The 26,719-nt window shown below is 39.4% G+C and overlaps 1 protein-coding gene across 25 annotated transcripts in view; it reads left to right on the top strand.

The window, feature by feature from the left end:
* ADGRL2 (adhesion G protein-coupled receptor L2) overlaps positions 1–26,719 on the top strand; it is a 284,260-nt gene that overhangs the window by 235,656 nt on the left and 21,885 nt on the right. For all 25 annotated transcript variants that reach the window (XM_077450365.1, XM_077450363.1, XM_077450386.1 and 22 more), the window contains 2 exons: positions 573–793; positions 4,624–4,690. In XM_077450365.1, the coding sequence (XP_077306491.1) occupies positions 573–793; positions 4,624–4,690 (288 nt within the window). The remainder of the gene's footprint in view (positions 1–572; positions 794–4,623; positions 4,691–26,719) is intronic.

Raw genomic sequence — 26,719 nt, 5'->3', positions numbered from 1 at the left:
TTACCGTATAATCATGCTAACGTTTTTTCTTTTTTTTTTTTTTTTAAATAGAAGATGTTAGAAAGCATGTTGACTATAATGTAATAATAGCCTTTAATATTGTCTCTACTTTTCCACAAATTTTCTTAAATGTCCCCATACTAGTAATATATCATTATAATCTTTCTTCAATACAATGTGAAATTACCCGGCCCAGAAACACTTTGCTCTGAGCACCGAAGTCTTGCTATCAACGGCTCTCTGCGGGAGTCATATTGTTTGGAAAGGTTATAAACGAGTAAAATATTTCACCGCACTAAGCAATATTTTCCATTTAACAAACCGGCTTTTTTAATACCAGGTGTCTGTTTGAGAAGTTCACTGTTAGAAGGGTGAAATATATATATTTTTTTAATGGTGGGGAAATGATTTATTGCAGCCCAGTACACCCTCAAATGAAATCTTAATGGCATTTATAAATAGAGCTCATAGAGGGAATCCCTAGCGCATCGTTATCAGGTGCTTTACGATGACACCTTGACTCTGATCACAAGGTAGGCTGTTACATCATTTCTTTTATTCCATCTCCTCAGATTGCCTGTCCCATATTTGCTGGCCTCCTCCACTTCTTCTTCTTGGCTGCTTTTGCCTGGATGTGCCTGGAAGGTGTCCAGCTTTACCTCATGCTTGTTGAAGTATTCGAGAGTGAATATTCGAGGAAAAAGTATTACTACGTTGCCGGATACCTCTTCCCCGCAACCGTCGTTGGCGTCTCTGCCGCTATAGACTACAAGGGCTATGGAACGGAGAAGGCGTAAGTATTCTGCCAGTGGCTGGTTATTATGCTAACTGTTCCTCTACATCTTTGGAAGGAGAGCCTACCTTTGGGGTTTTGGTAAAGGAAAGTTTAATTTCACACAAGCATGAAAATGTGGAACTTGTAAACTCAATACTACTCGATCCCAACCTGAAACTACTAAATAATACAAAACTGACAGAAGTGTTGAAAAGGTTTGATTTCTGAGAGATGGTGTTATTGTCTTGAAAATACGAAGACTGTAAAATGGTGTTGCTTACCATGAAATTATACATATTTTACACAACCTGCACTGCACAATTAAACCTTGCCACTAAAAGGCTATGTATAGCCAACACTTTTCCTCTTGGTTTTGGATAGAGCAGAAAAAGGTTAAAACCAGTTTACTTTTTGCTGTCTCTATCCCATTGCTCTGATTTCCCTTTACTTCAAGGCCTTGAGATGCAACAGAAAGTGAGAGGTAATCTCTTCAAATAAAAGGCACGTTCCCAATTGTTTTCTCTGGGGCAGATGTCCTTACTGGAATATTTCCTCTTACCTGTTCTTGGGGGTAACATTACACTTTTGGATTTTCCATAAGTGCCTCTATGACAAGAAGTTGGTCACCAGGACACGGAGTGTGAATTGCCCCAGCAGTGATGCAGACAGCAGTTAAAAGAACTGACAGAGGTTTTATGGTTTTATCCCTTTCCTAACCCAGCCAGTGCTAATAAAAAAAAGTGTTTGGCTACACAGTAGATACACTTTTTAAATGTTTTTTTTTTTTTTTTTTATGGTCAGGAAGCTTTAAGTGCTCCTTGCAGAAACTATCACAGCAGTAATAAAGAATGAATAAAGTGTCAATATCGCTGTCTCCTCATATGTAAACAGTAGGAAAAAAGGCTTGATGGCGTGTTATCTTTTTATAACACCAATTTATTATACAAAAAAAGGGACGTATCTTCCCCTGAGGAAGATACGTAATTTCCCTGTATGGACACGCGTTGGAGAGGGGACAGGATGGTGCAGGAGGCAGCTGGTCTGTCTCACAGTGGAGAAACCTACGACCTCAACAAGTTCCCAGTGTTTTAAAGCTTTGAATAGAGCGGTGCACTGATACACCAGACACATGTGAGTACCCTGGACTGGGGCTTTTTTCTATAATAAATTGGTGTTCTAAAAACGATATCACACTATCGAGCCTTTTTTCCTACTGTTTACATATGAGGAGACAGTGTTATTGAGCAGCTCAGGATCCTGCAGTTAACATTGAATCCAGAGGTGATTCATATGCATGGTTTGACTAAGCTTAAAGGGGTTGTAAACCTTTGTGTTTTTTTTCATCTTATGGCATCCGGGGGTGGGGTGAGTCCTGCATTCAGCCTCTATGGACGACGAATGCTAGACTTGGGTGCACGCCTGAAAGGTGACCCCCTTTGAGAAGCACTTCTCCAAAGGGGGTTATATCAGATGTGAGGAGGAGCCACCGGGGGGGCTTCAGAAGAGCAGGTTCAGGGCCACTTTGTGCAAAACGAGCTGCAGTGGAGCTAAGTATGATATGTTATTTTTATTTTTTTTACCTTTTACAGTCACTTTAAATGTGAAGTCACACGCTCCGAGGTGAGCAGCTATTACCTAAGGGTGGGGAGCACCAGAGTGTGGACACAGTCACTCACTTCCATCAATGGATTCACAGATTTATGTTTGATAAGGACTTTTTATGCTGCTTGTTCTATACTGATCTATATGAATAATGGTCAGGACATCACAGTTTCTATAGCACTTTACTTTTCACTTTTTTGTCACTTTTATATATTCAGGTTTTATTGTAATGAACCTGGTTTTATTAATTTTATTTTATTTGTGTGAGTTTTTGAATTGTTTTATATATCACAAGTTTATATCACTATAGTATTTTTATCATTTTTCAGCTATGTTATGAATTAGATTTTGCAAAGTTGAGTATCGTATAGCACTATTGACACTTTATTCATTCTTTATTACTGCTATTATAGCAGAACAATAGGTAGATGGCACAATACAAATTTCTTTACTTTTTATATCATCATACTCTTCCTTAAATACAGCAGGATGTTACGTGGCCCAGAAAGCACCTTGGGCACCGAAGTCTTGTTATTAATGACTATGTGGTACATACTTTACATGCCTTTATGGCCAGACAATTTCAAGTGCTCCTCCTAGAATTTTGGCTATGCATTTATGGGCAATGGCAAGGGTTGTTAAGGTTGCAAAACAAGCAATGCTTGGAGGTTTCCATTCAAAAGTAAATACCTTGTCAACTGAGATGGCCAATAACAAAACACAGCCATGTGACCATGGAAATGGTTGGGCAACTTGCACCTTTATTCAATAATTAAAATTGCTCTGTTAGACTTCATCAAGAAACCTACAGTGAAGAAGGCCTGATCTCTGAATGATACTACCGAAAGGTAATCAATTATCTAAATAAGCTGCACATGTGGCTTTTTTTTTTTTGGTGTGACCAGTTAGGATGACCACAGAAGGAGCAAACTTATTTCCTCCAACCACTGGCCATTGTATTTGCTCAGCATAGGAAGCCACTCTCATGAGGAGAACTCAGTGCTTGTTACTAGCAGTTATGCCATCGATAAACTTGGGTACATTCAGCCTTGTCCATACATGGTTCAAATCTCTGTCCCTGCTGAACCGGCTGAGATTTGAACCTATGGCCGACCTTAGTCTTTGATGCTCCTTCTTGCACTTTACTTGCAGAACTGTAACTGCTGTATTGATGGAGGTGCAGTTAGGTACAAGCACAGTTTGCCCCTGGGAGTTTTTCTGCCTTTTGGGATGTTATTTATGGGACAGACCTTCATCACTGGCAGGTTAACAAGACAGAATCATGCTTGACAATTAGCCTGGTCTCCTAAATGCCACAATGAGATTAAGAGACACTCCCTTTGGGGTCATTACGTTTTCCTTGTCAAAGTCTTTTCAGTACCTTATACCAGGACTAAATTAAACATGCAAGTGGACAACCATTCATGTAAGTGAGGGTGAAAAAAATTGAAGATAACGAAAGAATATCTTTTATTGTAATTACTAAAAAAGTAATGAAACCAGAAAAGTAAAGATTGTGACATTTTTATTTTTTTTTACTTCACAACGGTGTCCCTGTGAACACCTTTGTATTGCAAGAAGAAAAATGTGACAGCATGAGATTGTTTATCGGATCCCGTTGTGACAGCAGAAATGTACTTATATTAACAGCAAATGTATTCAGCCCATAACTTCAGAGCATGGAAATCGAGAAACCACTGCGTGAAGCCTAGACTGATAACTTTATGCATCATTTAGCCTAATATAGTGCATTTCATTTATTTCTTTATTTTTTTTTTCTCCTCCTTAAGTCCCACTTGGGTTATTTTTTAATGTCCTACTGGTTTGCAGCTGAACATGACAGCTGAACATTTTATGTGTCTTGTGTTCCGCTGAGACGCCTACTTTGCATATGCCATAAAGATGAAAGGCCAAACTTGAAGATTACAAAGAATAGCCTGGGCAAAAATAAAATAAAAATAAAGTCGTATTTTTATGGCAATTGCGTGGATCAGAGATCTCCTGCTGCAAAAAATCCAACTTTATAAATCAAATCATTTGTAAGGTAAATAAATTCTACTCCCATAAAGCAGTCAGATGGCTGTGCTGTGCTTGGTTGCAGGTCCCTCTGTCTGCCTCGGAGAAAGATTCCCCAATACCCACATCCGTATTGGCAACGCACTGCAAGGGGTGGGAGGGCTGGGGCCTTCTCTATGAACTATGATTTCCAATCTCATTTGTATTAATTTTCTGCTTTTTCTTGAAAGGTGCTGGCTGAGGATAGACAACAATTTCATCTGGAGTTTTATTGGTCCAGTGGCTTTCATTATTTTGGTAAGGAGCTTCTTTTCCTTTTTCATTTCATGAATCGTTCTGGTGATTTAATTTGCCACTTCCGCGTATGGATCACATTAATAGGCAGAACAAAGCGCTGGGCTTCACTGTTTGTCTTTCCTAATGCAATGTTTGAAGGTTTGGCTGTCAAGGTGGAATTGTTTTTATGAAGTTTTCATGCATTTGTCAGTTGTTGGTACAGCTGAGACAATGAAATAATAGACACTGTAGAGGGAAGACAATTACATGTGTGCAGACACAACTTTGATATTTTTATCTGTTTCACGTTAAAAGGATTTATCAGGATAGATGTATAGGAGATGCATGAGTTTATGAAGATGCGGACTACTTGCTTCACTATTTGGTGACATGTTGACCTAGAATCTAGTAGGTTCTGACCTTGCTGGCTACATATCTGTTGTTGATCAGTGATTCTTTGCTTCAGGGGTTCTTAACCTTTTTTTTTTCTTCTTTTTTTTTTTTTTTTTTTTTTTTACATTTAAAAGCCCCCAGTAAATTGGCCTTGTAATCCCCTTTGCCAGGCTATAGAAATTTTCACCACCAGAAATATTAGGTACCAGGAAGACTTCAAAAGATGTTAATAGCTTGGTTTTACTTTACATGTGGATAATTAGGAACAAGACAAATGACAGAAAATCATAAGGATTTTCATACATAAGCTAGCTACAACTAGTCAACTAGTTAGATTTTTGTGCTTGATTTTGCCCAGCCACAATATAGGATTGAGGTCCAGTTATTGACAATGTAAACTATTATCTGACATATCAAGTACATTTCTCCACTTTATGTTCAGAAATTCAGAGAATCCTGTTTTAGATTGTATCTTTTTTTATTTTTATTTTTTATTGCTCAGAGATACAGTCCTATACCCCTATTATTTGGTACCCACACCAGGTACCAAATAATATACACCCAGTTGAGAAACTCTGATCTAGTTATTGTAGCCTTAAAAATGTGCCATTAGGTCAGCAAAAGTTGGCGAGTAGTCCGCTTGTGTAAAAAAACAAATTCTGTAATTAACACTATGCATATGTAATCAGGTTCTTGGGTATGATTTGTAAATGTGGCATTGGTGTATGTAGCAGTTAAGTATGGACTTCTCCATACAGAGGACCTCCAGTTATGTGGAAATCTTGTTTCAGAGCGGGGAAGGGTTAGAATGTCAGAACTCTTTGGTAAGGATTGTGCTGGTTTGTCCTCTACATGCACATGTTGTTGTTCCCCCCCCCCCCCCCAGCAAAACAACATTGCTTCTTTTCATCCTCAAGAGCCTGCCCATGTATTGCATTTTAATGAAAGAGTTCTTGGGAGTAGTAGTCCTAGGGAACATGCCTCACTCAATAATCCACCTTGCGAAACTTTGCAGCTGGTGAAAGCCTGGTGATGTTACATGGCATAACAAAATGCGTGTCATAAAGCGGAAAGGATCACCGCTCCTGACCATCCCAGGTGAATAAATGATAAAGGGCGGCCTCAGCCTAAATGTCACCACCAAACCATACACACTAATGCATGTACCCTATGACTAAGCCCCAGTGGGGGGTGTATGGTTTGGTGGAAACATCTAGGCCTAGGACACTCTTTATTGTTTATACACCTGGGCTGGTCGGGATTGGTATTAGGACAAGCCTCCACCCAATGCTCTAGGATGCAGGGATATGCTCTCACCTCTACTTTGAGTGGGGCCAAAAGCAATCTAAGTGTGTTTCTTGATGCCAAGTAAAATACCAAGTAAATACTAGAAACCAAGTAAAGGATATGGAAAACGATGACATGTTCTAGAAGAGGGCAAGGGGGGTTTGCTGGTAAATTTGAATCATTACCGGAGATCACTTTTGATCTAATGAACTTTCCAATGCTAGGATGGTAAAGAGCCTTGCTTAACATGTGTTATGATCTTGTGGGAGGAATTAGAAATGTCAGCGAGTCTAAATTTCACCATTGGAGTCTGAGATTTATGATGTTAACAGCCAACTGAATACAGTGGCTCCCTAAAAGTGTTTGAATATCCATTCTAAATTTTGTTTTAGGAACCTTTATCAGATAGCTATGAATATGTTACATTTTTTGTTAGGGTTTTGGATTTGAATTTTCCCTCAGCAGTTGGAGGACTTGGAATATGGAAAGTGGTGGTGTGTAAACAGCCATATTATATGGTTGTGGAACTCTCTAAGATTTAGGCTTTGATAACTGGTATTGAGCAGATATTAGCTAGAGCAGGGATTTCCAAGCTATGGCCCTCCAGCTGTTGTGGAACTACATGTCCCAAGAAGCATTGTAAAACTCTGACATTCACAGACATGACTAGGCATGATGGGAATTGTAGTTCCTAAACAACTGGAGGGCCATAGTTTGGAGACCCCTTAGCTAGAGGATCTAAAACAAAGTACCACAGTGATTTGTATGTGTCCTGTAAATATCTGTTAAAAATCAGACTCGGAGATGTCAAAACGGGCCATATATGTACGCTTGTATACTTAACATCTGTGTTTGAACTTCCCTTAGTCAATGTCGACAGTCTATTGAGACTGATCTGTTTTTCTGGGGCTGCTGCTTGCCATCTGTATACCATTATAAAAGAGACAGCAGATCATCATTCTATCTTTTTATCTGTTTAGAAATATGACAAAGATTGGGTGGAGGTACTCTTAACTGCCTGCCTTACGCTTCTTAAATTTGTCTCTGGGGAGTCCTCGGATATCTCATATTAAATAGGAACTTGGTCTCGGAATGAAAGAAGAAACATTAGAGATGGGTTTGTCTATCCAGGTCATTTAAAAACAATAGAAACTTCAGAGAAGAAAAATTATCCAAGCAGCACTCAAGTACTTATTTGTCAGGAGTATAGGGGAAAAAAACACTAATTCAGTGAGCCTCGGATGCTCATATAAAAGAAGGATCCCCTCTATTAGGTACCAAGGAAGAAACAAAGCAGAATAAAACGACTGCCAAGCCAAAGGTAAAGAGTCCAAAAAGCTTTAATGATTCAATGACAACATAACAACAAAAAAAACACAGCCAACTCATTTCTGGGGTCACAAGCTCCCCCTTCACCTGGGCTTAAAGTTTAAGGACTCTTATCTGGAATCATTTGCCCGAAGCATTTTGTACCCTTTAGTTCGGGGTTCCTATTCTATTTTCTTGATTTAAATCAAATAAATATGATTTTTAAATAACGAAGCCTGACCAACATATATGTTAGGATTGTACATGAGCGAACAGTCAGATATTTTTTCTTTAATCTGCTTGATAAAAAAAAAGGAAAATAAATCTCTTAACAAAGGGCAAACAAGACCTTTGTATAAGAAGGGTCTTGTCTGCCATAAAGATCATTTTAAGTAGAGGAGAGCACACACAGTAAAATCGGAGACTGAGACCACTAGTTTGTATTCATAGTGACACATGAAAGTTGTCCTGACAGGACACAATTTTGAGTTTTCCTTTATATTTTTTAGGAATTTATTTGTATCATCATAGGGTGAGTGCTACAATTCAATTGAAAGAAAATTTAAGTTGGAGTGTCAATTTAATAAGTCCCTTCCACCGGACAATTATTATGTTTTTTTTTATATCACTTAGATGTCTAAAATGAAATCATGAGGAAAAAAAAAATCTTTTAATGGATATTATGTCTTTATAATCCGATGTCCTTAAACAACCCTCTTTTAAGGATTAATGTTGATTTTATTGTAATTTTTTTTGGTCTTGGTGTATGTTTCTGCACCCAAAAATATTGTTTTGATAATCTTCAGATTTTATTTTGCAGCTCTAACATATATATATATATATATATATATATATATATATATATATATATATATATATATATATATATATATATATATATATATATATATATAGGTTTTTCTCAAAAGAATAAAAAAGAAAAGGTCTTGAATTGACCACTATCAGTTGGATTTCACTATTATTTACCAGCCACAACATTTTTATCCCAAAGCAAATAGTTTAGCCTGCAAGTGTAAGGCCTTTGGGAGCTGTATCCCCAACCTACGGAATTAAACAGCAGGTAGTAGTCAGATTGATGCTCTCAAGAGCGATCCCTCTCCTGCAATAGCTTTGACCTCCAATCGTCCTGGAGGCTCACACGTGATGTTACAGCACATACAATCGTAGCTCAATCACCTTGCCTCTTGTTTGTGCATTTGGTTGGTTTTTGGGAGTTGCTGTGCAGAATTTAGACCATTGATAAAAGCCCTATTAGATTTTGAGAGCTAGTGTTTGTCTTGTCTTTGCATGCCTGTAAATTGAATTATTTTACATTTGGGCTAGAAGAAAATAAATAAGCTATATATATATATATATATATATATATATATATATATATATATATATATATATATATATATATATATATATGTGTATATATATATATATATATATATATATGTATATATATATATATATATATATATATATATATATATATATATATACACACACCTCACATTTTTGAAAATATTTTATTTTATCTCTCATTAATTAGCAAAAGTAAGTACACCCCTAAGTGAAAATGTCCAAATTGGACCCAATTAGCCATTTTTCCCTCCCCCGGTATACTGTTTAGACCAGGGATCCTCAAACTACGGCCCTCCAGCTGTTGTGAAACTACACATCCCATGAGGCATTGTAAAACTCTGACATTCACAAACATGACTAGGCATGATGGGAATTGTAGTTCCTGAACAACTGGAGGGCTATAGTTTGAAGTTTGCTTTAGACATTCATGGCTGTGTGTTGAGTTATTTTGAGGGGACAGCAAATATACACTTATACAAGCTGTAAACTCACTACTTTACATTGTAGCAAAGTGTCATTTCTTCAGTGTTGTCACATGAAAAGAATATAATATTTACAAAAATGTGAGGGATGTACTCACGTGTGTATGTATATGTGTATATATATATATATATATATATATATATATATATATATATATATATATATATATATATATATATATATATATATATAATTGGTTATATATTTAAAAAAAAATTCTGCAATTAATTTAGTTAGTTTGTAGTATGGTAACCATGAGCCATCAGCACATAAGACATTTGTTGGGCCAATGGAGCTTGTAACCTGCAAGTAACGGTGTAGAAATCGGGCAGGAGCCTAGCAGCATAATCTAAAAGCCAACAAGCACTTTGAGTCAAGAAGATTTTATTTCCTTTTACAAAAGGGCCTGATATTAAGACAAAATTATTACCATCCATTCTTGGATGAATTTTTCCACACTGCTAGCAAAATAATCTGGGTTAATCTGAGATTGGGTGGGGGGAGGGGAGACTGTTAGCCAATTATGTTATCCAACACTGAGAGCTTCCTAAAGCTGGCCATAACACATTCAAGGTTAGGTTCACCTTTTGGAGCACTATACATGTTATGTTGTTTAGGGTGTAACATGTAACCAGCTCCTGTGCAGCAGCCTCCCGCCTGCCTGAACTCCACACTTGGTGACAGCAGGAAGGAGATCTTCTCCCTGCACTCACTGTCACAATTTGAAAACAGCGAAGCAATTTAATTGTGCTACAAGTACAGTCAGCCGTTGCAGCTGGCGGCTAGTAGTACTCAATGAACTTTGAGGGGGCTGGTGAGCATTTGTGTATTTCATTGATATTCCTGCCTGTCTACATCGGCGGTATGGGCAGTACTGGGTGTACTGAGCGTCTGCAGGATCCAGGCATCTCCTGATCATGGGTGCAATGCTGTAAAGGCTGCAGAGTAATACAAATATTAGTTACAATTTTTTATAACTGCCAAAAGATGTGCATTTAAGTTTTTTTTTTTTTTTTTTTTTACAAAAGGGTGAACTTTTTTTGTTCAGCCTACAGGCCCTGCTCCTTCAATTTTTCATTTAAACCATGTCAAGTGGGATGGGGGTGACGGGGCCACCCAATGATCAGACTTAGTCTGGTTCCTGATGGAAATTCTCACAACATAAGGCAAGCTTTAGAGCAGGGTAGAGAGATAATCTTATCAGTGTTCTACTTCTCCTTCATTGTCCAATCACAGGATGGGACAGGCATAAACCAGGCTGTGTTCCTCAACTGGTACCATATCCAGCAGGTCTCAATGAGTGTAGGGCTTTGGTGTGCTGCCTGTTAAGAAACTCTGTTTGAATCACAAGATTGAATGGAGTAAACAATCAGGTAAAAAGGCCTACTATTAATAAACACTATATTACCAAAAGTATTGGGACTCCTGCTTTTCCACACACAGGAACGTCAATGTCGTCCCAGTCCTGGTCCGTAGGGTTCAATATTGAGTTGGCCTACCCTTTGTAGCTATAACAGCTTCAACTCTTCTGGGAAGGCTGTCCACAAGGTTTAGGAGTGTGTCTATGGGAATGTTTGATTATTCTTCTAGAAGCGCATTTGTGAGGTCAGGCACTGATGTTGGAGAGAGCCTGGCTCACAGTCTCCGCTTTAATGCTTCCCAAAGGTGTTCTGTCAGGTTGAGGTCAGGACTCTGCACAGGCCAGTCAAGTTCCTCCACCCCAAACTTGCTCATCCATGTCTTTATGGACCTTGCTTTGTGCACTGGTGCGTAGTCATGTTGGAACAGGAAGGGACCATCCCCAAACTGTGCCCACAAAGTTGGGAGCATGAAATTGTCCAAAATGTCTTTGTATGCTGACGCTTTGAGTTCCCTTCACTGGAACTAAAGGCCAAGCCCAACCCCTGCAAAACAAGTTCATGTATTAAAGTTAATGTGTGTGTGAAGGCAGGCATTCCAATGCTGTCCACCTTTAAGAGATCCCTGAAAACTAATTTATTCAGGGAAACCTATCCCATATCCACCTAACTATCCCTGAGCCACCCCCATCAAATTATTCTCTGCAGCTATTACCTTTTGTACCACCCCCTCCCTTTATGATGTAAGCTCTACGAGCCGGGCCCTCCTGTACCTTTTTGTATTGAACTGTACTGTAATTGTGTTGTCCCCCCCTATACATTGTAAAACGATGCGTAAACTGTTGGCGCTATATAGATCGTGTATAATAATAATGGGGGTTATTTACTAAAGGCAAATCGACTTTGCACTACAAGTGCAAAAAGCACTTGAAATTGCACTGAAAGTGCACTTGGAAGTGCAGTCGCTGTAGATCCGAGGGGGACATGCAAGGAAAATAAAAAACAGCAATTTAGCTTGCACATGATTGGATGATAAAATCAGCAGAGCTTCCCCTCATTTCAAATCTACCCCTCAGATTTACAGCGAGTGCACTTTCAGTGCAATTTCAGGTGCACTTGTTGTTTGCACTTGTAATGCAAAGTTGATTTGCCTTTCGTAAATAACTCCATAGTGTAGATCTGCCTTTTCATTTACCTGGAGTTCAGATTTAATTCTGACCATTGCAGTTGATGGAAATATTTCCAATATATTTTAAATGTATTCCCAGCTTATATAAGGAGAGCTAAGAGCGAGGGCTGTGGTGTATAAAAGGTTTGCCGAAAGTGGCAAAACAAAACAAACGAGAGACTCTGCACATTTATTCTAAAGAAGTAGCACCATAGAGGAGAAGAGGTGGACCAGGAGAGCTACCAGTTGGGCGTCACAATTTTAGGGCCAAGAATTGCTTTTTGCTGCATTATTTTTGGAAAGCGTTGGATGCAGAGCACTTATCTTCCCACCGTAAGAACGCTGACTGCCATTCCTATGGTGGTAGGGTTATTATATCTATGAAAAGGGAGCATGTAAGTAATGAGTGTTGGGATACCATTAGTATGCCTGAAATGGTTTAATGAAAGCTTAGATCATGACACGTCAGGATGTGTTCTTATCATTCGGACAGCTCCATCTGCATCTTTAATAATTAATCCAGTTCACAAAGAGTTCAGTCTCGCGCACTCATTTAGAAACCTTCTTTAGAGAAACACCTCTTTGCCTGCCAGTCCCAGTGCGACGCAGTCTTCTGCATGGCTAGCTGCACAGATACCCAGACACGAGTGCCGCTTTAGGACCACACTCTCACCAGGTAACAAAAGCTCCAGGGAAGGCAATTCGGGTCAGAACATGTGCAGTTCAGCTGGGTTACTTTTAGAATGGTGTTTTCTTCCACTGTCTTATCAGATCCATGTCAGCACTGCAGGCTGCGTGGAATAAATTTTTAAATGCAAGGCTCAGGCAGACATGATTCAATTAAGCAGGTTATAAAACACACAGCAAACTTGTACTGTACTTGGGTGCAGAGGGAAGGCTGAAACTTCATGTGTGTATGTGTACAGTATGGAGGACAAGCCACAGACCTGCTTTAAATTCAGCAAAAAAACTGTTCCACTATAGATGTACAACCAAGCCAAATGGTGGTTTAATATAGGTCTTTTAATGAGGACCTGTCTTCATTTCAAAACCCTCGATTAATATAAAATATCATCACATTTTATAAGTACTGCCTTTTAATGAAAACTGCTGGTGATTTCTTGACCACTATACAATCTAAAAATCTGAACACATGGCCAAGAACACCCTTTGGGCAGCTCTGCTCTTGGCCCCACATGCCCATTTTTGTTTTGTCTCTGCAATTAAGTTTTCGCCAAACTCTTTGGAACTACCATATTTATCAATGTATAACACGCACCCCAATTTTAGGAGGGAAGTTTAAAGTGGTTGTAAACCCTTACAGACCACTTTGACCTACAGGTAAGCCTAGATTAGGGCTTACTTGTAGGTTCAAGAAATATCTCCTTAACCTACATGGTTAAGGAGATATTTCACACAAAAAACCGCACCGCTGTCTACATGCACACCGTAGACAGCGGCACAGGCACACTGGGCGCTCCGCAAGTGAAGGCGAACATGCCGTCAGTGATGGCTCCCGTGCGCATGCGCCTGAGATCGAAGCCCCCAAAGTGATCCTCTATCTTCATCTCCGCCACTGCCATGTATCCCGGAGTGTGATTGTGATTGGCCGGAGCCGCGAGACCCGGAAGTCACTCCGGGATACATGGCAGCGGTGGAGATGAAGATCAAGGACCGATTCGGGGGCTTGGTTCCCAGGTAAGTTATTCATAATGAGCTCGTATGCTACTAGCTCATTATGCCTTTGCCTTGCAGGGTTTATTTAATTTTTTGTTCAGAGTTAACTTCCTCTTTAAGGAAAAAAATAAAGAACTTTGAAGAGAACTTGGGGTCACAGCTCATCAGTGCACCCTGCTCAGTGCCCATCTGCAGCCTCTAAATTGCCCATCAATGCACCCTGCTCAGTGCCCAGCTGCAGCCTCTAAATTGCCCATCAGTGCACCCTGCTCAGTGCCCATCTGCAGCCTCTAAATTGCCCATCAATGCACCCTGCTCAGTGCCCATCTGCAGCCTCACCTTTCCCATCATTGTAGCCTCACCAGTGTTGGATTATCCCTGCTGCCTCCGAGGGAAAGGGGAGGAGCGAGCGTCGCTGAATTACACAGAGGCACAATCTCCTGTGTACCCGGTGCTCCATCACTCTCAGCCATGCCTCCTGTCCCTACTCATATGATAGACAGAACAGTGGCCCAATGCAAGTCCAGGAGGCGTGGCTGTGAGTGACGGAGTTCCGGGTACACAGGAGATCGTGGCTCTATGTAATTCAGTAGCGCTTGCTCCTCTTCCCTTAAACAGTAGGGATCGGTGTATAACACGCACCCACGATTTTCCCCTGACTTTAAGGGGGGAAAAGTGCGTGTTATGTGCCGATAAATACGGTATATGCTCAGATCCAGTAATAAAGACATTTTAAACTAATAATGTGAACGTTCTTTCAAAGAGTATACACTACTAAATAATCAGCAAAGATTCCAGTGCATGCCTGTGTGAAAACTAGTTTCACTTTTTAACTAGAAGTCTGGCTTCCCTAAGCCCGACCAATGGCAATCCACCGTAACAATGAGAGTTCGAAGGCACACTCATTGATCAGTGGAACAACAGATGGTGGGCCTTTGTCCTTAAGTCGAGTAAGTGAAACCCCTAGTTAAAAAATCAAAAATTGAGCCATGGGGAAGAGGCTTTTTTATTGAACATAGAAAATATTGGGCATATCAGGGTATTTGAATTTAGGTTTTTAAAAGATTAAAATGGTCCCTTATGTTTACCTCGTCTTTGCTCCCTTGCCACTCCTTTTTACATCACAGCCAGCACTGAAATTGGCATTATTGGGGACTAATGGGGTAACGTCACTCGATTTGATCATGTAAATGCTTGGCCTTGACTGTTAATCAGGCCAAGGCCATCCTTATCACAGGGGTGCAGGTTACATGCTACCCCAGACCTGGAAGTAACAGGTCATTATTTTGGCTGCGGTGGCATAAAGGGTGGGAGGGAGGCTTTGCAGAGACACAGATGTTTATTTACTAAAACCGGAACACTTAATCCTCGTAGACACGATCCGATTGTTGGCCAACAGAGCGTCAGATTTTGTCCAAAGGGCGTCTGCCATGAACTTGTCTTGCAAAAAAACGGTACACAATTGTCGGCCAACAAACACAAATGTAGTGACGTACTACGAGGAATTTCAGTTCTTGACTGCACCCTTTGGGCACCTTCTGTTAATATTGTGTTTGGGGAGCATTGATTCTGAGCATGCGTGTTTGTACTTTCAACTTTTGTGTGATGGGCTTGTGTACAGAAGATAGGAAAATCTGACAACACACTGGTATCCGCCAAAGATTTACTAACCTGCCATCCAACATTTGTTGGTGGAACGTTGGACAACAATTGTCTGATTTTTAGGCCAACAGACTGTAATAACGCAATCCCCTGCCGAAAATCTGATTGTATGTATGAAGCTTTAGAATCTGGTGCAGCTGTGCATGGTAGCCAATCAGCTTCTAACTTCAGCTTGTTCAATCAAGCTTGATCAATTAAACCTAGAGGCTAATTGGTTACTATGCACAGCTGCACTAGATTGTGCAGGTTCCAGTTTTAGTAAATCAACCCCACGGTCTCTCTGATAAAAAAAAACCTTAGTTCAGGTACACAGTGTAGATGGAGGCTGTTTTACGTTGTTGGTATTAACATCATTATTCATTTTTTTTGAGTGGTCAAAAAGGGATAGGTAAGCAAATTGTCCAGAGACTGAAGAAAAGGGACCTTAATGAGACCAACAGTAATGTATTGATCATTGAATACCTACAAATAAGTGGTATTACACTTGAGTATTAACGGTTTTCTTAATGGTTCTGTGTTTTTTATTTTTTTATTATTGAGTAGTTGGAGACACTGTTTTTGTTTTTTTTGTTTTTTTTTAAGCCTTATGTGCATTAAACATTTTCACACATATAGACCAGCTTTTGACTGGTCTATAGCAGTTCCTGTGTAATGACTTCTGCTCATTGTTCTCGGACTCTTCAGTGGCACAAGCCTGGAAGAGGGTCTGCCATTGTTCCCTTACAAAAAATGTCAGCAGCATTTTCAAAATAAATACACACACGAACCTTATTCCTTGTTATTGTGATGATAGAGATGGCAGATTGCCAAACTGAAGCATACACCCTTAGCAATTCTGGACGCCAACAAACACACACATTGTTCTAATTACATTGGGTGTGGCATGCACGGCTGGAGTCTTCCTAATAGTCTGGCTTTTTTTTTCTCCCCCGCTTAATACTTTTCAGCTGGAGATCCTGACGGGTAGGTCAGGACACTGGTAAAGGCTTAGTTGCCAGTTCATAATATCAAGCAGCCAACAGACAGTGGGGGGTTGGAGAGTTGATCTTCTCACACATAGGATTATTATGACTAAACACAAAATACTCAGCTAAATTGCTGTATATTAGAATTGGTTCTCTCAAGACTGCTGTCACTTTATATTCCTCTTCGTTAACACTTTTTGTTACCGATTGAATCTTTTTTTTTTTTTTTTTTTTTTTTTTTGTAGCTGGCTTGCAAGGAAAAACACATCAAACCACTCATGCCATAAACCATTCTGCCTAATGACCTACCTATAATAACTTCCAACTTAAATTCTTTATTGGGTGGAACACGCTAATTAAATTGGTACTTGCCTTCGTGGTCCCATCTCGTGGATGTTGCTTGTAGTTTTCCACTTTCAGCTGCTCTGTTCTGTGCTACACTGCCTGTTCACAAGGGGTAGTCAAAGTAAGTTCTTACAGATGCTTGGCAGATGCTTAAAGGAATACAGCATGGCAGCTATTCAATGGTACGTCTGGGAAAACGGGCCTGAGAAATGTGTATGGTGTAGACACATTTATCTGGTTAAACCTTTTCGGTTCTTTTATATGCCTGCCGTATCTTTTTCATATTATGGCCGTAAAGATGTATATGAATTCTTGGATAATGGGTAGCCATGAGTCCTGCAAATAGGAGCTGTTGGCAGCGCTTTCATAGTAAGAAAGAAAGGCAAAGGTGTTAACTGGATTTATTTAGCTGTTTAAACAGACCGGAGTTCCTACCTTTCAAACCAACCAAAGTTCTTTAAAAAAGTAGCTGTACTTGCTGTTAACGTTGTGGGCCTCATATCGTTAAAACTATCTCATGCCTTATTTATGTGCAAATGCTCTTTAGCGTTGTTATGTCTGCATCTAGTTCCAGAGCACCAATAGAAATAGAGTGGGGCTTATTTCTTACAACTGAAGAGTGCAGAATCTGGTGCAACTTTGCGTAGAAACCAATCAGCTTCCGGGTTTTATTGCCAAAGCCTAATTGAACAAGCTGAAGTTAGAAGCCGATTGGCTACTATGCACAGCTGCACCAGATTCCGAGTGCTCCAGCTTTAGTAAATCAACCTCAATGTTTTTTTTTTTTTGGAAAAGGAAATGCTGCCAGTGTGTGTGGACCTAGAAGATTTTTTGTTTCTCATACAGAGCTAAATATCTGTTGTACACTAATAAATTAGAACTCACCATTGACTTGGTGCCTCTCCAAGGATCACTATTGCCTCGTCCTTCATTCACACTCCTCTTGACTTCATTCACACTCCGCCCAAGTTTGTTTCTCCTAAATACTAAACACATTCAGTATAGAGCCACACACCACTTACATAAAGCTAAAACCAACTTTATTATTCCAGCAGACACACCCCACCCAGACGCCTCTCTCTAATTTAATTACTTTATTTAAATTTATGGTTTTTCATTAAATGCATTTGCGGCCTACAATAGTTGCAAAATTATGATTTAACGAGGGGTTGTAACAGATCGTCATGATGATTTGTCCTGATGGTCAATATTAGCATATTACCAGCGACAAAATGGAAGTTTAAAAAAAAAAAAAATTGCTGTTCTACCCAATAGCGTAAAGCATTTTACTGAAGGACAATGAAGGAGAGTCAACAAACAATCTTCATGTAACTTACTGTTGGCTGCCCTCCGTATGACCCGTTTCTTTTCATAGGCCGCTTACTTTTCTGTTGGCCTCCCCATCTCGGGTTTATGATGGATATTAACAAGAAGCTAGATTTGGAGCCCGAAATAGACAAGTGTTGGTAGCAGTGAAAATAGTGCATTAATGAGTAAAGCACATATCTCTGCCCTCAATATTCATTTTATATTTCTCCTAGCCTTTTTAACTCACCGATCTGCCATTCTGCCCCGTAAATTAGAAAGCAGGTAGCAGATGTGAGTTATTTCTGTATCCTGTTACTATGTTTACTCTCTGACACACAAGTTCTCTGTGTTCCGTTTAGCTTTATATCGTGTGTGTCCCAAAGTCCCCACTTAAAACTCCTTTGTACAATGGCTAAATGTTCACTCTTATTTCACTCATCCTTTCCATTCTGTTGGCAAACTATGTTTGAACCTTATTAATAATGAAAGTAACTGGTGAGAGACATAATTCAAAGCGATGGTCCCAATGTCAGTCTAATGTGCATTGTTAGATTTCCCAAATGAATTTTTTGTAGGCTGCATTTTATAGTGTTTGCTCGACTGCCCTTCTCTGCTCAAATCGGCTCAGATATTATCCAATAGTTTGCACAGCGGTCACAGGCCTACTTCAGCTTACAACTGATGTTTAAGTGAAGCTCCAGTTTTTGCTTGAGAAAATAAATAAAAAGTCCCTCTAGTTTAGGCATATATAATACACAAGGATGCTAACATTTACAGAAATTCTTACCGGTTTCTGCTCTGTTGATATAGAGAGAGACCAGCCCAGTGCACTTGCTGGATTTATTATTTAACTATTATTCATTTATAGAGCACCGAAAATTTACACATGCTGTACATTCACAAGTGTCCTTCTCCTCAAGAATCTTAAAGTGGTCCTTCAGAATTAACTAAAAAAAAATTGTCAGCTAATACAAATACTATAGATTCTGACTTTTTAAAAAAGGACACTTATGCCTCGTACACACGACCAGACTTTTTGACAGCAAAGGTCTGACGGACCTTTGCTTGCCAAAAATCTGACGGACTCTAGAAATAGAACATGTTTTAAATTTTCTGGCCGGAACTATACCAGACCGAGAAATACATTTGTGTGTATGCTAATCCGATGGACAAAAACCGACGCCAGGGCAGCTATTGGCTACTGGCTATGAACTTCCTTATTTTAGTTCGGTCGTTTGTCATCACGTTCAAATCCGTCGGACTTTGGTGCAATTGTGTTTGTCCAACTCCGTTCATTGAAAAAGTCTGCCGGAACTCCGCCGAAAAAGTCCGTCGGGAAGACTGTCGGACCTAGTCTGTCGAAAATTCCGGTCGCGTGTACAAGCCATTACATGTCCAAGGATACAGTGCTGTCCTCAACCAGGATGGCTCTTTGCCGATCTTCGGGTCCTTGGTGCAAACGTATTTACTAAGGATCCTTGCAGCTTCACAGCTGGCTGGGATGTGTCCCAGAAGGTTGCAGGGAGAGAGGATGGGGAGCTTCCACTCCGATTGCCTAGGCGGTCAGAGCGAAAATGGGAGCAGTTACCTGCTAAAACTATGTAACCACTCCCCAGAAAACTCCAAATTGAAGGAAGTGCTGCTCTTTTAGCGTGAAGTTCTGCTTTAAAATCTAAGATCCCTACCTCTCATGCATACATACACACATATATTGGGGCTAGTTTAGACAGGAGGCGAGTATCTTTGGAGTGTTGGAGACCATAGTACCTGGGGAAACCCACGCAAGTGCAAGGAGAACATGCAAACATTATGCATATGGTGTCCTTGATGGGATGTCAACCAAGGACCCCATCTTGAGTGGTATTTTAATTATTCATCATGACCAGCCCCAGACACAGTGCACCCATCTTCTTATTTTTCAAGTCCCTCTCCAATGACTGTACACTCAGGGCAGTAAACTTTGAGATGATGAAGATGCCATATTCCGTACAACGATTTGCTGGTACTAGGAACTCAAGGAAAGGTAGTGAGGCATTTAGAAAAGCAAGGGTTTGAGTATTCACATATCCCCTGTGTATGAATGGTTCCTGCCACCAGTGGAGAAAGCGAGAGAATGAAAATGTGAATGTGGTGCCATCTGTAGAAAATCCTGGCAGCCAGCACACTGAAATGGAAAATTTGTCATAATTAGCAAATTTAAAATGGAATCTAACCAGAATCAATTGCAGATTTAAGTAGATATTGATGAGTTGAGTCACCCCCAGGCTTTATATATTTTTTGGGCCCCAGTGATGGCCATTATCTGGATATTTCACACATTTTGGGTTGCTTCTTTATTGTGTTACACGAAAAAAAAAAAGCATTGGAGAAAGCGAGACAACTTCTACTTCTAATGTTCCTCACATTAGGGGGCAAAGCTGGGTGGCCTTAAATATGAAATTTTCAGAGATATAGGAGGCATTTCCTACTATTGTCTACCAATCTCTAACCATAGCAGAAATTTCAGTTTGATCTGGACTAGCCCTTTAGGTTTTAAAGGGTCCACATCTTTAGATCTATTTTCATTGATTTACTATTTTTGATTTTTATGCAACTGCTCAAAGTTTTTATAATAGTAACATGTCTATGATTGCCTTAAGAGAACCTGTAAACAGCAAGAAGAGAAACAGAACATACTTTTTCATATTTCATTAGTCTTAAAACACCCACACATTTGGATGAGTGAGGGACATTTTGGCACTTACTACTGTGCTTACTCCCAAGCCAGGAGCAGGGATTGTCGAGTAATAAAAAAATACTTATGTGAATCTTATTCAGAGCTGTGAAAATAAACACACCATGTATATTAAAATACTCAGTTAATGGTAAAGGCTACACCGCTTTCAGCCATTTATGACTGTTAAATGAATTAAAAGCGATTGGTTGCTTTTTGTTTTGTTTTTTTCTTTGTTATAGTGAGAACTAGAAGTAGGAAATGTGATATAGATCTACAGTTGTGCTCATTTACTTACCCTGGCAGAATTTATGATTTTATGGCCATCTTTCAGAGAATATGAATGATAACACAAACTTTTTTTTTTTTCACTCATGGTTAGTGTTTGGCTGAAGCCATTTATTATGAATGTGTTTACTCTTTTTAAATAATAATTTCAGCAGAAACTACCCAAATGACCCTGATCAAAAGTTTACATACCCCAGTTCTTAATACAGTGTGTTTCCCCCTTTAACATCAATGACAGCTTGAAGTATTTTGTGGTATTTGTGGATGAGGCTCTTTATCTTCTCAGATGGTGAAGCTGCCCATTCCTCTTGGCAAAAAGCCTCCAGTTCCCGTAAATTCTTGGGCTGTCTTGCATGAACTGAACATTTGAGATCTCCCCAGAGTGGCTCAATGATATTGAGGTCAGGAGACTGAGATGGCCACTCCAGAACCTTCACTTTATTCTGCTGTAGCCAATGACAGGTTGACTTGGCCTTGTGTTTTGGATCATTGTCATGTTGGAATGTTCAAGTACGTCCCATGTGCAGCATCCTGGCTGATGAATGCAAATGTTCCTCCAGTATTTTTTGATAACATACTGCATTCATCTTGCCATCAATTTTTTACCAAATTTCCTGTGCCTTTGTAGCTCACACATCCCTAAAAGATCAGTGATCTACCTCCGTGTTTCACAGTAGTAATGTTGTCCCTTTCATCATAGGCCTTGTTGACTCCTCTCCAAATGTAGCTTTTATGGTTGTGGACAAAAAGCTCAATTTTGGTCTCATCACTCCAAATGACTTTGTGCCAGAATGTTTGAGGCTGGTCTCTGAGATGTGTGGCATATTGCAAGCTGGATACTTTGTGGCATTTCCATAGTAATGGCTTTCTTCTGGCGACTCGACCATTCAGCCCATCTTTAAGTGCCTCATTATTGTGCATCTTGAAACAGCATCTTTTCAGTGCTATATTTCACCTGAAGTTATTTGTGGGCTTTTCTTTGCATCCGGAACAATTTTCCTGGCAGTTGTGGCTGAAATTTTAGTTGGTCTACCTGACCGTGGTTTTGTTTTAACAGAACCCCTCATTTTCTATTTCTTGATTAGAGTTTGAACACTGCTCATTGGCATTCTCAATTCCTTGGATATCTTTTTATATCCCTTTCCTGTTTTATACAGTTCAAATAGCTTTTCTCGCAGATCCTCTGACAATTCTTTTGCTTTCCCCATGATGTAGAATCCTGAAACGTCAGTGCAGCACTGGATAAAAGATGCAAGGGTCAGTCAGGAGTCCAGAAACTCACTGACCTTTCATACACACACACACACTTAATTACAAGCAAACAGACCACAGGTGATGATGGTTACCTTTTAATAGCCATTTAAACCCCTTTGTGTCAACTTGTGTGCATGTTATCAGGCCAAAATCACAAGGATATGTTAACTTTTGATCAGGGTCATTTGGGTAGTTTTGTCATGATTTAAAAAGAGTAAACACAGCTGATTGATAATGGCTTCAGCCAAACACTAACCATGAGTGAAAGAAAGGTTTTTGTGTTATCATTCACATTCTCTGAAAAATAGCCAAGACATCATAAATTCTGTCAGGGTATGTAAACTTATGATCACTATATATACATATACATACATACATATATATATATATATATATATATATATATATATATATATATATATATATATATACACACACGTTTTTTTTTTTTTTTTTTTTTTTTTTCATTTTAGAATTTTATATATAATGTGTGTGTAAAATAAAGGTTCAGTGTGTAATATATATCTATCTATATCACCTACTTCTAGTTCTCACTATAACAAGATACCTTTTTTATTTTATTTTTTATTTCATCTTTTACACAAATTTTTAGTAATTTTGTATTCTAAATGTATTCTAAATGCCTGCCACTAGGTGTTGCTTTAGACTTGTTTGCACATGTATTACAGTTTCTCCTTAAAGTTCAACTAAATGTGAAACTTTTTTTTTTTTTTTCATTTTGGATAGTGTGGCACAAGGGATTAGAACCCATCAGTTTTTATTGCTGTCTGTGCCCCCTTAGGGAGATTCACCCTCTCTACTTGTCCTGTTTATCATCATTGAAAGTTAAAGAAAATCACACATTTTTGGGTTGTCCCCAGAAAAGTAATAAAGGTGAAATCTTCTAATTGGGAACGCTAGTTACGGTGACCTGGGGGTCCCCAAGGGATTCCCTTAATTTGAAGGGATTTCCTCTTACTTCCTGTTTTGACTATGGAACAGGAAGTGAAGGTAAATCTCCCCAGATAGATACAGATGGCTAAAAATTTAACTGATAGGGGTTATGACCATCCCTTACTCTAGGCATGTTTTTCCTATAGTTCTACTTTTAAAACTCGGCATAAATTCCATCCTACTTCCTCTATGTGGCCCCAGATTTCAATAAGAGATATTGGTCGGGAAAGGAGACCATTTTTTCACTGGTGATGTCCTTGTGTAGGACTTTTCTTTTTCAATTTATATGTATGTATTTAAATATCTTCAAAATATTCATGAGCGGTAGACAGTAAAGCTACCTGAAATTACTGTGGAAACGCAAAGATAATTGAGAGTTCTGCAACAAACATACTCCATTCTGTTCCGTTGAAATCCATTGAGGACTCTTTCACAAGACACTTGCCCTTCTTACGGCATAATACTGCAGCATGTGATAACACATGTACTGCAGTGTGTATAAGTGCCATTATTTTGTGTGGTATTCCAACACTTTGGTATAGAAGCAGGCTATGCACTTCAGTGCACCACATTGCATATGGAATGGGTTGCATTAAAAAAAGGTACATGTACCTTAGCACGCTGCCAGTTCATTTAAAGGTATGGTCTGTCCTAACAAGGCTTACCTTTAGCACGCTCATGCAGTGCTTTGTTAGATGCATTACCATAACATGCAGCATCAATGGGCCATTGCATTTCCCCTTTTATCCTTAAATGAGAGGTCCTCAATGGAGTCCTGGGCGTGAGATGAGCAATTCTCCATCGTTTTGTTTCTCTGTCCTACAAGTAATTTCAGGTGTATTTACCTTCTGCCTCCCATGGATTAGGCATTAAGGATTTCTCAATTTTTTAAGAGTCAGCTTAAAGAAAAGAAGCAGAAGGAACATGAACTTTAAAATGCTTAAAGCGGGACTTCAGAACAGTGGAAAAGGGTCAGGAATTCAGAGCTCAGAAGAGGGTCATAGAAACAAGTGATATTTTTCAAGCCCTGTTCGGCTGACCTACCTCAGTTCTAAATTGTATAGAGGTGTTGTGTTGTTTTTTTGTTTTGTTTTTTGATTTTTTTTTTTTATCTTCAAGTCTTGGAAATGCCAGCACCGAGACATTTTTACATAAAAAATTTCACTGCAATATTAGACAAAAGCAATACATTATTTAGAATATAATTTTTGCTTTAAAAGTTTGTTTAAATATTGATTGCAGAGCCAATTTTCTCCCTGGAAGAACAGACATACGTGTTTCTCTTCTTTCTTTTTTTTTTCACTTGCAAATTCAGCATGAAAACATCAACCCCTGCTGTAACGAGATTTAATTAATATGGAAGTACACATTCAATTTACTGACATTTGTTGTCAGAATAAGTTAAAAAGCCTGGCACATTTTGCAATCTTGCCACTTAGCAGAATTGCTGAACATGCATGAGGAATTGCAAATTTTGACTTTCAGGGTGAGAGCTGGACTCATTTGGGCAGAGGTAGAAAAATGGTAACAAACGGGTGTGTTAGTTCTTGGCATGCGGTCCTGACTGCAATTTGTGGCTGCAGGCTAATAGCAAATTCCACACAAGGCTTATTATTCTTTTTGTATGGGCATCGGGTGGTCAAATATGTGATTTGGGCTGACAATACTATCCCCTGCTAGTCAGCAAAGTCACTCTATTTCATGGGTTAGCATCACCTTCTTGATTCGACTCCCTGGTCAGAGGAGATGATGTGGGTCCAATGTCCATTGAAGAGAAGTAATGTTTGACTGTGGAAATCGAAGCGTTCCACCAAGGTTCAAAATGAGGTTTATTCCAAACATATGGCAGGTGCTATAGCCAATGCGTTTCAGGGACCAAAACAAACATTATCCACTGATAGGGACTCAAATTGAAAGTTTAAACTCTGTTGTGAACACTCAGTATTGGTTCAGAAGATAAGGAAACTGTCCCCAAAACATGTTGGCTGTCATATGTCAGAAATAAAACCTAATTTCGGACTCTGAATCTTGGTGTAGCTCTTCGATTGTCGCACTCCAAACATAATTTATACAGTCCAAGGCCACTGTTCCAGTTTGTCAGTTCAGGAGAGCCACTCAGCCATCACTTAGACGCCCCTTTGGGATACCCAAGTATACTTCCCTAAGGTCTCAGCCCCATCAATCTCCTACTTCAAGCAATGAAAAGTGACATAGGAAGTGGAAATACTCTCCCAGGAAGATGAATTGCTTGATTGTGAACTTTGTGTCGCCTGTCTGTCTCTGCAATGTGAAACAATTGGGTAAATCACAAAACTGACTGTTCAGAATTACAACTCCTTTGGCATAAAAAATATAAACATATATGTATTTGAACCGTGTACTTGTTTGTCTCAAGTTTTAAGGAAATATTGTTGATTCCGCTATCTAGCTATATCTGTAAAATCTGTATCTGTGTAGTTTCCTATTTGTAATTATTAAGGCAAAAGTTTTTTTTTAAATTAAAATAAAAAAAGGTCTATACTTACCTGCACAGTGACCTCCCTATTCTGGAGTTCTCTGCCCATGCTGTTTGCTCCTCCTCTTCTGTATGTGCCCCCATAGCAGGCAGCTTGCTATGGGAGGAACTCCCAAGCCAGGCTGTGAGCATCTGTCCCCACTTCCTCCTTACTAGATTTGATTGACAGCAAAAGGAGCCAATGGCAAATGCTTGTGAGGCCAGGAAGAGGGGAGAGAAGACTCGAAGACAGGCACAGCGCTGGATCAATAGAGGACTCGGATAAGTGTTAGGGAGGGGGGTGTAACAGGCGGTATAATTTTTTTTTTTTTACCTTAACGCAGGGCATGCATTACGATAAAAAAAAAACCTTTCAGTATTTATAATCACATTAAAGTATGTGTCCAGATATTACTTGTTCCATTAGCAACAGTTTTTTTACTGTCCGTGACATCACCAGGCTTGTAAAATTCTCATAGGGGCAGCTGCTGGAAAATAAGTTCGTGCTGACGCAGTACAAGGGTAGGCTCTTGGCTCACAGCGACATCCCTCTTTTGCTCTAAAAGAAATCAATGTATGCAATGTGGAGTAGGACTGAAAGAGTTGGAGGATAGGGGGAGCTCTCCAGTCCAACAGGCAGGCTTGACAACATTGATTGTGCTTTCTGGACAGCAAAGGTCGGCTCAGACAGGAAGTTTGGAGCCTAATGGATTTCCAGTAGACCAACTGGTATTTTTTTTCTGTACTTGAATGGTCTTTAAAGCGTTTTACCCCAATATTTCATATTCCTGATATGCGGCTGCTATACCATGTACTTGTATGAGAAAATATCCTCTTCTCTTTGTATTGCTTCCTTTATGTGAAAACCCTAGAGTTCCTGCCAGCCCCCTTGCTTTCCTATTAAAAATGTACCATATTAAGCAGGAAAGCACACCATGGTCAGTTCTCTAGCTATGCTGGGGACTCTTGTGCTCTCCAATGATCAGAATTGTCCTGACACGCCCCACCGCTGCACAGCCATT

This window comes from Lithobates pipiens, unplaced genomic scaffold (genome assembly GCF_037356315.1).
Source record: "Lithobates pipiens isolate NorthernLeopardFrog02 unplaced genomic scaffold, aLitPip1_a1.2 Scaffold_23, whole genome shotgun sequence".
Classification (NCBI taxonomy): domain Eukaryota; kingdom Metazoa; phylum Chordata; class Amphibia; order Anura; family Ranidae; genus Lithobates; species Lithobates pipiens.
The sequence above is the reverse complement of the archived record's forward strand: the minus strand, read 5'-3'. Positions and strand labels throughout refer to the sequence as shown.